General features: G+C 46.0%; 1 protein-coding gene across 1 annotated transcript in view; it reads left to right on the forward strand.

Annotated features, from left to right (window-relative positions):
• The window catches only part of LOC138566482 (uncharacterized), a 38,826-nt gene extending 26,182 nt beyond the window's left edge, over positions 1-12,644 (forward strand). The window contains exon 3 of the mRNA XM_069643842.1: positions 10,537-12,644. Within this exon, the coding sequence (XP_069499943.1) occupies positions 10,537-11,125 (589 nt within the window). The 3' untranslated portion in view covers positions 11,126-12,644. The remainder of the gene's footprint in view (positions 1-10,536) is intronic.
• The last annotated feature ends 434 nt before the right edge of the window (positions 12,645-13,078 follow it).

Here is a 13,078-nt window from a genome sequence, read left to right on the forward strand (position 1 = left end):
GTACAGATTGGATGGAACTGTTGATCACTACTTTGCGTAAGCATCTAGCTCATTTTATGTATTCATTATGTAAGAGGAAAGAAAGCCTAAGCAGTGTGGATTGCGTAGCAGGCAGAGAACTGACCAAACTAGATGCAATATTGTAATTTGTGGTCATCTCAAGTTCAGGGTACCGGGTTTAAAGCAACTGGGTGATAATATAGAATGTCAAGGAGTATGGGTTCGCCCATGGGTTGAGCACCAGTTGCAAGATGACTGCAACCTACGGGTTACAGAACTAGGTTTGCCATCAAAAGCATTTGATCTTGTACATTTTCAAAAGTGTTCCCTCGTCAATATGATGCATCTTCCCCAACAAAATGAAATGTAGTTGGCACAGTTACATTTAGATACACTAACCTAAACTTACTGTAAAGCATGGAGATGATGCAGTGTTTTACCGTATCAATACTCTTATTATGCATTATGTAACAACCTACATTTGAGGAATGTAAATGCATGAATGTCTTTTTAAAAAAAAATATAAAGTTGACGCATACTGGTCTTTGCCAGACAGGATATAGAAAGCTTAATAAAAGTAGGATTCCAATTATTTCTGGTTTGCAATTATTTGAAAAATAAAAATAAATTCTTGCCTAGCACTCCCACACATGTCTTTGGCACTTTGGAGTGGAGGAGATGATTACTGCTGCACTTTCTCTCCAATAGGACTTGAAGTGAGCAGAGAAAAGAGGGGGAAGAGAGCACAGTGGGCAATAGAGGAATGCAGGGTGATCTGCGATTTCATTGAAGAGGGCAACTTAAATAGCTATCTTTACTACACAAGTGTACATTTGATTAGCAAAGTGACTGAATTCCATTGAAAATTGCTATGCGACACCGCTTATTTAATGCCTTCATTCATTATGATGGCACTTAGCACTTTTTTTGACAAGGCACTTAGCACTTTTTTGACAAGGCACTTAGCACTTTTTCTGATAACCTTGTTGCACTGACTTTTGTGGCCTAACTGCTGTAGGTACACAGTGGCTATATACACTATAGTTAGCAGTGCCTGATTAGATAGTCTTTTAGATAGATACATTATTTTTTCTAGTATATTTTTGATATATATTATGTATTTGTATGCATTTTAGAAAATGTTATAGTGTGGATGATATAAAATGATCTTTACTGTGTTATTTGTATTAATTGAATAAAATATGTAAATTTGACTTTTGACCTGTCCATGTCCCTCATTGCCCATTCACCCTACTGTGTCTTTGAATGTTTTGAATTGTTGTATTTATCCGTGTGACCCCATTTCTCTTATTCTCTTGATTCATTATGATGACAATTTTGAGTGTCCCTTGTTCTCTCCCCATCCTCCTCACCTGCCCTAAACTGCAAGAATAGACATTTGCTGGAGCTCTGCATCTAGTCATTCTTTACCGCCTCTGGTTCTGCGCTGTCGCATGGATGTGATGCTGCGGGCAGCGGCTTCTGGTCATCTAATATGGTCATATGATTCTTGCTCCCAACTAAATCAAAAGGCACAATAATGGAGGGAAGCTTATTACTTAGCCCCTCCCTTCTACTTGCCAATTGATTTTGAGGAAGAAAAAAAATGCTCCAGTTACTGCAGACAAGACCACCACTATGGTACCAATTCTGGATAGGTTGTATATCTTATTATTGAACACTGCCTCCCATTCTCTCTATGTGGGCTTTTGATTTCATCCCGCACACTTGTACCTTTCTTTTGTTGGGGGTTCCCCTCTCACCTTTCCATGACCCCCGAGTCCTCTATCCAATTCCCATCGATATCCCACCCCATGATAATTTTTCAGTGGCCCGCACATGAACTCTTTTTATGTTCCTGCTTGCTCGTCTACCCAGGTGCCAAAGACCTTCGACCCCCGTACCCCTACTCAACAGCACCTTTTGGGCTTGATGCCCCTCTCCTTCTATCTGCTCCTCAATCTGCATGCAGGCTGCACTGTACGTTTGACGTGCAGCACGCAACATTCAGCATGCAGTGGTTTGTGAGGTCTACAACAGGGTTGTCCAACTCAAGGCCTCGAGTGCTGGAATCCTGACTGGTTATCAGGGTGTCCCTCAATATTCATTAGGAAAAATCTGCATACATTTAGAATTGTTGTATTCAAATTTATCTCATGAATATTAATGAGGGGTATCCTAAAAACCCAGCATGGATCCAGCAGAATTTCCAAAATCCAGAAGGAAAAACTTGTACTTCAAAATCTTTCCTGGAGCCATGTGTCGAAGTTAAACATAACTAATGGCAATTGCTCTAAGCAGCCAAGGGTGAAAAAACATGTGTATCGTTCTTTGTTGGTGAGAGGGCATAGCTCAGGGGCAATGCGTTTGTCTTGGTAGCAAGACGACACAGCCCAACACAGGTTCGAATCCCGATCTCGAAGCTCTTAGAAACCAATCTCTGGTATTATAAAAGAGCAATTATTCTAATATTGACTGAGATTGGGTCACTTTTGTCCTGTGATTTTTTACACCAAACGGGGAGCAAGCTGCACCACACTGATCTGGCTGTCAAATGTCTGCTGTTGCTTGCTCCACCCCCCCTCCTCACTTCCCTCCTTTCTGGGAGGACGCAGTCTAGAGTTTATATTGGACTGCTTCCATTGATAACAGTTCACTACTAATTGGTGTATGTCTGGTCCCCGTGTTATGGCTCAAACGTGCCAGAAAACAATGGCATACAGGCTGGCCCACAGCAGTGCCAGTGGTCATCATTAGTTCAAAAGCTTCCATCCATCACTTTTTGATTTTGGTCTTGGTCAATGTGAAAACCCCATCTCGCTGAACCCAGGTGTGCCCTCCCGATGTGGGCAAAGATGAACATCCACATCCAGGGATCCCTGTTCCTTACCAGGGGAGATGTCTTGATGACTGGTTGGCGTGCACATCTCAGAGACCTTGCAGGAAAGGCTCATTGTTCATAAGAGAAAAATAAAGTACCCCCTACAATACGTGTCCCTGAACTAGGCGATGGCCGACTGGTCCTAAATTATTTCCTTCCAGTCATGAAGGGTCAACCGGTAACATTGCAGACCGAAAACACAACACCCATGTATAACATCAGGAAATAGGGCAGGACGAGGCCAATGTCCAAGATGCTCTCGCAGATTGAGGCATCCTCCTTGGGAGTGCCTACAATAGAGGACAGTGATCCCAAGGCTGCTTATCAATACTCTGTCAGCACAGCTACTAGTGTTAATGAGCCTCGTCCGATGATCTCAACAAGGCCCCATGAATTGAAAGTAGTTTGCGCCAGCTGCACAACCTCTGTCACATGTGTGGAGCACCGAAAACTTGTTTACGAGAGATGAGGCCAAATACCCACTTTCTGCAAGCTGCAAAGAGCAACCTGAACCTTGATTGGGGAAATGTGTTTATACTTTCCCCTGTTGCTCTCCAGAGCAGTGGTTTGAATCCATTTACAGATGTTTCGGACTGCATCTCCCATCCGCCCTAGCCAGCATAGCCAATGGTGAGGAATCATGGGAGCCATATTTCAAATCATCTCGAAAGCCATAGGTTCCAGACTCTGCCCTAGAGTCCTCTCCAGGCTCCTATGCATGGCCTGCACGTTGATCTGCTAGCTCCAGCATGAATGAAGCAAATTGGTTCCTGGACCTTTTCAACCTCTCCCTAAGACCTCTGCTCACACTCTGATGAATAATAATGTTAACAGTGGGGTTCCGGAGCAGCTGCACGTTCCGCTTGCAAACCTCTATAGGTCCTACTACACAAATGACCTATCAGGGAAAATGGGGGTGATTCTGTTTGTGGCATGCTTTGCAAGGCTCCAACCATTGTCCTCAAAACCTCACTAGGTTTTACTAAATTCTCGGCGGTGGGCAAATCTGACTTGAACCCTGCTGTTTGGTATGGCATTTTAAGAACTTCTAATTGGAAGTTTTGCAGTGGGTCCAGTGGACTATTTGGAGGAGGAAGACAGATAGCAACTGGACAGCAGGACAGAGATTTCATGTTTAAGACGTCTGGAGATCTGCACTAACACTTGCCCCCTCTAGGGGAACCTCCCTGGGGAATAATGAAGGCGATATCTCCCCTGAGGTAAACCTGCAGGAAGCAGCTGCTTCCTGAAGAGGACAGGAAAAAGGGGACACACGAATGGGTTCAACAATACCAGACAGGGGAAGATTAATCAAGGAGGACTAGGAAGTATAGTTCTCCAGGTATGCAAAACCCAGACTCCAGCCAACCCTACACTGCAGTTCAAGATGGAGTCTTGTTAACCGCAGTAAGTTTGCCATCAAATAGTGAGCCATGGGGCCGAACAATCTATTACAAGGAATAGGCCGGACCAGAGACTTCTAATGAGACCTTCATTTGTAAGGGAACTAATCTGCAAAGAGGCAGCAGAAAACCGATTCAGTAGATCAGAGGATGCCACTGTGGCCCAGCAACGGTTCCGTGGGGGTCAGGGTTCAACATTGCAGGAGCTGGGATCTATCTAGCTCCTGCTTGTAGTCTGGAAGAGCCTAGTGAGCTTCATACCAGGAGCTACGTGTGACTCTTAAGGCCAACTGATGGTAAAGAAACATAGGTTTGTGACATTCAGATTGGATGCCTAGGAATGTGTGTAAGGAGCTTTGAACACATATACAAGACATTTAAACCATAATGGGCCATGCATATAAAATGGGCAAAGTGTTGTAGTATGCCTGGCATGTGGAAGTTAGATTTGCAACGCTCTATATTCTAGCTCCATGTTCCTGAGAGCTAGCACCTGCTTACTGGGAGATGCACCTTAAGCTCCCGCTGAACAAATCTTTGAACCCTGATGGGGAGGTAGTGATGTACCAGCTTGGTAGGGCAGACTGCTGTGCAGAAAGGACTTCAAAACCAGGGATGGGCGATGTGATGGCCCCTACCTGCTCAGGTGAGGCAGAAGAAGAGGCTTGAGAGGTAGTGCTAAGAAAGAACAATAGCCCTCTGACCTACAGGCAAGATTTGTCTGGCTGTTATCACTGTAGCGTGTGGAGTAGGAGTGGTATATGGTATGCCGCTGACACCCTTCTGAGTTCTGATGGCATTGCTTGAAGCCCTTCTGACTGGCTCCGCAGCTGGAGCCCAAAGCTGCTGATTGAGGGTGGAGATGCCCACTTTGACCAGTGCCCGCTCCGTTTGCCAGCTCTGGTGCTGCGGCCAGTACCCACAGCAAGTGCAGCATGGATGTTACAGTGCTAGTGACCCTCGCTAGAGTCATACCCTCAGTGGCAATAGCATCTAAAACTATTAATCTTGCTGCCAACTACAATTGCAATTCTCTGAGCAGGTCAATTAAGCAGGTTATTGAGGGTGAGACCAGAACTCGAACCAACCTCCACTTGGGATCTACATACAGTACATCCCACTCAGCCTATGCACAAAGCAGACATCCATATGTATCTGTGAAGTCTCTATTCATTTAATATGGTCTGCATGATGCGGGAGAAATTCAAGCCTTGTGCATTAAGAAAAACTGATTAAAACAGGACTACTCATTTATAAATTAGATTGTTTACAATGTTATGTGAGAATCATTCTTTTTATGATCAAATGAGTGGCTACTCAAGAAAAACCACACTTCAAGAAAATTCCATGACCTCTGTATCTCACGCAGCAGGTGGGATGGAGAGGCGCAACTACCGACTCGGTGAGCTTTGTTTCTGACACCTAGAAGGCAGGTGCTTCATCAGGCCGGGATCGGAACATTGGGCTCCCTAACACCAGCGGGACTTAATGTTAAAGCTGGGATAAGCACAGTGCTTTGACCTGTTTCAGCATTGACGGGTAGCATTACTTCACGATTGCTCTTCATTTTAACGTTTGAATGTCCTCCGAGCCTTGTTCTTTTCTCTGGTCTGGCACGGCCCACTACCTGGCATGCTGCCCCTAACAGACGAAAGAACATGGTGGACAGGCACATCGTCTCCCCTCAAATAGGGTATTTGGTGGATTGGAAATCCATGCGCCAGCCAGAGAAACCTATACATCTGACTTATACAGTTACTGTACAGAAGTGGGCTCTTGCAACACTTCCGGGACAGTCAGCAGCGACATTGAGACCTTGCCTTCCATGCAGATTGCCTCGGGTTGGTCAGTCACTCTTGCAGATTTTCTCCAATTCTCAGAGTTCAACAGAAATGATCTATGGCTCTGCACTGCACCTGGATCCAGCATTCAGGATATGAGCAAGGATTGGGCCCACTGCAAAGCCAATCACTCTTCACCAAGATCAATGACCTTTATCCAGGACTTGCAAACATGAGCAGTAACAGAGCTCAATCATCGGTCCAGGCAGCAAAACTGTGACGCGAGGATTGAATTTGAGAGCTCCGGTTGTTGAGTTAACGATCTGGAGATGGATCTCTAACTTTGGCAGTCCAAGTGCTCCTGGTTGGATGTAGAATGCAGGAAACCACTTGCAGCCTGCAGTCCTCAAAGAGTGACTACGGAAGCCGCCTAGCAACAGGTTGGCTGGAAGGGGCATCACCAAGACTCTGAAATCAGAGCGAACAGTGTTGCCCTTACCCACTTCAACAAAGGTGTTGCAACCACTAATCTTCGCTGTAACCATCCAATAGACCTTGCATCATGACATGCCTGTATATTCCTAATGGTACAGTGTTGCCCTTACCCACTTCATCACAGGTGTTGCAACCACTAATCTTTGCTGTAGCCGTCCAATAGACGTTACATCATTGCATACCTGTATATTCCTAATTCTATAGTGTTGCCCTTACCCACTTCATCACAGGCGTTGCAACCACTAATCTTTGCTATAACCGTCCAAAAGACGGTGCATCCTGGCATGGCTGTATCTTCCTAATGGTTGCTACCACTCTCCTGACAGCAGCATTTCTACCTGTCCTACGCTGGACAGCAATGCACAGTCATTGAGTTCCTGGAGTATGCGTAATGGGAACGACAGCACTATCCTATCACGTCGAGAGCCTTTGTCAACATATATAATTTACGTTATTTCACTAAAAGGTTTTATTAAGTGTGGGCTCTGCACCATAGCAGTGTACAAAGGACATAGACAAATTAAAACACACTGCAACACGATGTAACATGTCTGCGAATACAGTGAGTTCCCTAACAATTAAAGTAAAAGAAAAGAAGACCTGGCATAATTAGTAGTATGTAGGCACTCAGTATTTTGTTTGTTTTAATTGGAGTAACTCTCATTTGCACTGTTGGGGTCTAGGGGCAGCCCTTAAGCATTTCACAAGCTGATGTATTTCCAGGCAAGATGCTGGGAGAGGCAGCCATACGCCGTCTCAACAGACACTGGTGGATTCCATCCTCCCTCCGATGCCATGAAACCAGTGCTGCTCCAACCAGGCCAACATGGCGGGATTAAAAATCAATGCCTCCATATGTTTAATACCTCTGACGCACTTGTAGAAAGTAATTTAATGTTAATGGTATAACTTGTCCGGTGGTGCCAACTTCTCGTCCTTGGTTTACAAGGTTGCCAGCAATTCTCCTCCAGTGTTCGTTGGGGCGTTTGAGCTTCGTCCGACAGTGGAATGTATGTCCTTCTCTCACGTTCATTTTGTCTTAGGACCGTGATCTTCCCGTCCCAGCGTTCAATGGTTAGTTTTGTAATACCTTACTCTGTATTTTCTGGGCACTTTGACTCCAAGTTCCACTATGATCTAGATTGTGTGGGATTCCTAAACTGTAAACCAATACAAAACCTTTCTATGTGGTATGAATTCAACAAACATCTATTGGTCAATTATGAGTTAATCAGGATTAAATCACAAACCCGAAAGACAGCCTTTTAAAAAAAGAAAAAAAAAGATTCTTAGTTTCTAACGTACTTGATCATAGGTTTACTTCTGGTCAATAGATAGTATGCAGTCCTCCTAATTCTTTCCAATGGCGGAAATCCATACTAAGCACCTTCAACAGACATTGTAAGTCATTGACCCAGACCACATTTTCTGAGGTCACTCTGCAATTGCATTGCCTGCCCACCTGTCTGGGAGGGCTTGGGCGGGGAAGGCATCTCAGATGGGCCTACTTGGGTAGACCACTATTCACATTCTCTGCCAGTCCTCATTGAAGAGGGAACAATCGCATAGTAATTCCTTGTTTCCAGGGGGAAGAATGTCATATTGTGGCTGGCCTCTAGCAATCGCAGATGTGCCAGTAGATGACTGCTCCATGCAGATGTGGCTGGCCTCTAGCAAGCGCAGATGTACCAGTAGATGACTGCTCCATGCAGATGCGGCTTGGCCTCTAGCAATCGCAGATGTACCAGTAGATGACTGCTCCGTATAGATGTGGCTGGCCTCTAGCAATCGCAGATGTACCAGTAGATGCTAGCAATCACAGATGTACCAGTAAATGACTGCTCCATACAGATTTGGCTGGCCTCTAGCAATCGCAGATGTACCAGTAGATGACTGCTCCATGCAGATGTGGCTGGCCTCTAGCAATCGCAGATGTACCAGTAGATGGCTGCTCCATGCAGATGTGGCTGGCCTCTAGCGGTCTCAGATGTACCAGTAGATGACTGATCCATGCAGATGTGGCTGGCCTCTAGCAATCGCAGATGTACCAGTAGATGACTGCTCCATGCAGGTGTGGCAGGCCTCTAGCAATCGTAGATGTACCAGTAGATGACTGCTCCATGCAGATGTGGCTGGCCTCTAGCAAGCACAGATGTACCAGTAGATGACTGCTCCATGCAGATGCGGCTTGCCTCTAGCAGTCGCAGATGTACCAGTAGATGACTGCTCCATGCAGATGTACCAGTAGATGACTGCTCCGTACAGATGTGGCTGGCCTCTAGCAATCGCAGATGTTCCAGTAGATGCTAGCAATCGCAGATGTACCAGTAGTTGGCTGCTCCGTACAGATGTGGCTGGCCTCTAGCAATCGCAGATGTACTATTAGATGACTGCCCCATGCAGATGTGGCTGGCCTCTAGCAATCGCAGATGTACCAGTAGATGACTGCTCCATACAGATGTGGCTGGCCTCTAGCAAGCGCAGATGTACCAGTAGATGATTGCTCCATGCAGATGTGGCTGGCCTCTAGCAAGCGCTGATGTACCAGTAGATGACTGCTCCATGCAGATGCGGCTTGCCTCTAGCAGTCGCAGATGTACCAGTAGATGACTGCTCCATGCAGATGTACCAGTAGATGACTGCTCCGTACAGATGTGGCTGGCCTCTAGCAATCGCAGATGTTCCAGTAGATGCTAGCAATCGCAGATGTACCAGTAGTTGGCTGCTCCGTACAGATGTGGCTGGCCTCTAGCAATCGCAGATGTACTATTCGATGACTGCCCCATGCAGATGTGGCTGGCCTCTAGCAATCGCAGATGTACCAGTAGATGACTGCTCCATGCAGATGTGGCTGGCCTCTAGCAAGCGCAGATGTACCAGTAGATGACTGCTCCATGCAGATTCGGCTTGCCTCTAGCAGTCGCAGATGTACCAGTAGATGACTGCTCCATGCAGATGTAGCAGTAGATGACTGCTCCGTACAGATGTGGCTGGCCTCTAGCAATCGCAGATGTTCCAGTAGATGCTAGCAATCGCAGATGTACCAGTAGTTGGCTGCTCCGTACAGATGTGGCTGACCTCTAGCAATCGCAGATGTACTAGTAGATGACTGCTCCATGCAGATGTGGCTCGCCTCTAGCAAGTGCAGATGTACCAGTAGATGACTGCTCCATGCAGATGTGGCTTGCCTCTAGCAATCGCAGATGTACCAGTAGATGCTAGCAATCGCAGATGTACCAGTAGATGACTGTTCCGTACAGATGTGGCTGGCCTCTAGCAATCACAGATGTACCAGTAGATGACTGCTCCATGCAGATGTGGCTGGCCTATAGCAATCGCAGATGTACTAGCAGATGACTGCTCCATGCAGATGTCTGGCCTCTAGCAAGCGCAGATGTACCATTAGATGACTGCTCCATGCAGATGTCTGGCCTCTAGCAAGCGCAGATGTACCATTAGATGACTGCTCCATGCAGATGTGGCTGGCCTCTAGCAATCACAGATGTACCAGTAGATGACTGCTCCATGCAACAGGGCTGTTGACACAGCTCCAGGCGTCAGACCCAACCCACTCGGCTTGGTTGACAGATGGCTGCAACCCAGATCTCCTGCATGTCTTGCACAACACTTGCTCATCATGTCAGGGTGCCCCGCCTTCTCTGTAAGTTGGGATAGCAGTTTCCTGGTGTGGATTTTGGCAGCATCAATTACAAATCTCTGCCTAATTAACAAATCGGAAGTAAGTAAGGGTACACAATATAAGGTATGTTGAGGTAGGCGACTCCTCTGCCTGTTTGGCCTTTTGGCTCTTAATTTTGTGGGACCTACCTTGCCATTATTAATATGCTCCTGAACTCGCCGTTTGTAGACAAGATGGCAGAACTGGTGTTGCATGCTGAATGGGGCCATTAGGCAGCTGTGATTTCTCTGAATGAAAATACTGAAGATCTTCTAATTCTTGTTTTCTTGCTTTCAGCTGCTCCGACCACTATGTGACATACACGGATCTGATGGTGATCCTAAGGGATTATGTGCGGGTGGAAGAATTCAACAGCCTCAAGGCTGAAAATGAGAGGCTCCGCAAGCAGTTACAGAGACAACACGCAGCACTCATGGTCTGCCAAGGTGAGGATGTATACAGCGGGACCATCGAAAACATGCTGAATCAGACTGTGTTGAACTCCAAGGATGGCTTTGAGGCCGTAAAGAATAGCATGAAGCTCCTCTTCTCGGATGACGAGATCCTGGCCTGCTCGGTCACCGGTCAGAAGGCTCGCTCGGCGATCAAGGCCAAGCCCCGTTTCGACCCACAGCGCTACGGCATGATGCTGCGCGTTGTGCGCCGCGCCTTCCAAATGAAAGTAACTGACATCACTAAGAAAGTACACAGTGTGCAAAAGACCCTCAAGCGGACCAGAGCCACTCAAGCCGTTCGCAATGCTGAAATGTTTACTACTTCACTAGGCGAAGGGGCGGTGGTGGTGGTCGTGCCAGAGCAGACCCCGCCCCCCTCTTCCATCACCAGTGACACATCAGGCAGTGCAGAGGCAGGATGTAGCTCCTGACACGTCCACCAATTGATTGGCCTGCCATCTGAGCTGGTCTAGCTGTTAATATCTGTTGGTCAAAGTTTTCCGATTGAGTTCTTGGAAGTCCCTGGCCCACATTGGAGCTTAACGCGTTTATAACTCTGCGGAAGTGTCACGGCGGATGCACAGTCGCGGAGAGCTGAAGAGGATCTTTCATGATTGGGAGATGTCGCTTAGCAGTTATTTGTGAAAACGGATGTTGAGTCCCTCCTTCATCCAGTTGTGTGATGCTGAACAACTCTCATCTCCCTGTGCCTCAGTTTCTTTATCTGCCAAAATTAGGAGTGCTTAGAAACACATGCAGAACAATATTAAGTGCTACTTAGTAGCAGGATGAGGCTAAACCGGTGGTAAGTGTGTGCTATACAGATGCTAAATAGCTTAACATATAAACAATGTGTACATTATTCACTGCACCCCTGTACTATCTATCGTGGAGATGCCGTAAGGGGGCGTGACTGTTCGGTTATTATTCTTTTACACTGCGGACAGCACTACCATAGAGGTCTTAAAGCACTGAGCCTTGCCCGCGTAGAGGAGACTTGGAAATGCCCAAGTCAGATGTAGTCCGCATTACATTCAAATGTTAGGATTTTGTATGTGCTGGATGCTTCAATACTGACTGTAGGATCTCTTCCCTGGATGTGCATTTGCCATTGATGATCAAAATCCATACAGAACTTAAGTTAAAAATAAAACCAGTCTCAGTGCATGAAGAGCAATAAGGCTTTTGCCGGCAGTATGGAATACATCTATTTTTCAAGAACCTCAAACACTAGGTAAAAATCAAGACTCTTTCAATAAGATCCAGTAGGGGCCTGCCATGATGTCTTTCTCCTGGGCCTGGAAGCCATGTTGCATTGGGCTCAAAGGCCAAAGAGGGCAGGAAGCGGATCTGACCTGAGCGGGAGAAGCTTTTTTTTCCTGCTGCCTCCTTCTTGGATGTCTTTTGCTAACATCTGTGGCTTTCTTCTGGGTTACTTTGCAAAAGCAGGAAAACTGTTGCACTTTGTATTTGTACTTTTATTAGCCATGTAATTGTGTGAATAAAAAGCATGTACCATGAAGAAAGATACATTGCACATGGCCCAGCTCTGAACACAGGTTGTCTTTTCACTCTCGTCTTAAGTTTCACTTTCTCTGGATGCTTTTTAAATCTCTTCATGGTCTTGCTCCCTCTTATCTTTCATCTCTGGTATCTGTTTATCTCCCTTTGCGATCTCTTCGTTCTCAGTCTCTTTCTTTTAACTGTTCCTTGTCCTCCTTGGGCTCAGTCTCGTTTTTGCTCTTTCTCTTTACTTGCTCCTTTACTTTGGAACGCCCTTACTCTTACTCTTTGTTCTTTGTCTTCTTGCTCAATGTTTCATTTTGCTCTCAAAAACCATCTTCTTCACTCTTGATTCCATGAAATTGTACTGATTTTAAATGTACTGTGAAGTGATAACTGTATAGCGCTTTGGCGTAAAGCGCTTAATAAACGCAAAGTAAAATACAACTCCCCGCCCATCAGCTTTTAACGAGGTTTCCAAATGGGAACAATGGATGAAATATTGTAAATCAACTGAGGTTATAGCTTAAGCGCATCAATCTCACCTTGGGAACAGGATGATGCTATTCATGGCATGACCAAGACTGATTTGCATAAGGCTGGACCCCATCTGCAATGGCACAGACAGGCTAAAAAACAAGGGTGTGGAAGGTTGCGCAGATTAATTCATAACCTTCCACGCATCACTTCTTTTGGTTATAGTTTTCCTTCCTAAGTGAGTGAGGGTATACCCAGGCCGAAATTTGTCTGGGGTTGCTGGTGTCTCTGTGCAGACTGCTCCTATTGGTGGCAGGAACAAAACTAATTTGAATAAGGCAGGTCTCCTACTGCAATGCCTCAGGCCGGCTAAACAGCATTGGTGTGGAAGGTTGTCCAGAGCA

This window comes from Ambystoma mexicanum, chromosome 1p, assembly GCF_040938575.1.
Source record: "Ambystoma mexicanum isolate Mex_15411 chromosome 1p, UKY_AmexF1_1, whole genome shotgun sequence".
In the NCBI taxonomy this organism is placed as follows: domain Eukaryota; kingdom Metazoa; phylum Chordata; class Amphibia; order Caudata; family Ambystomatidae; genus Ambystoma; species Ambystoma mexicanum.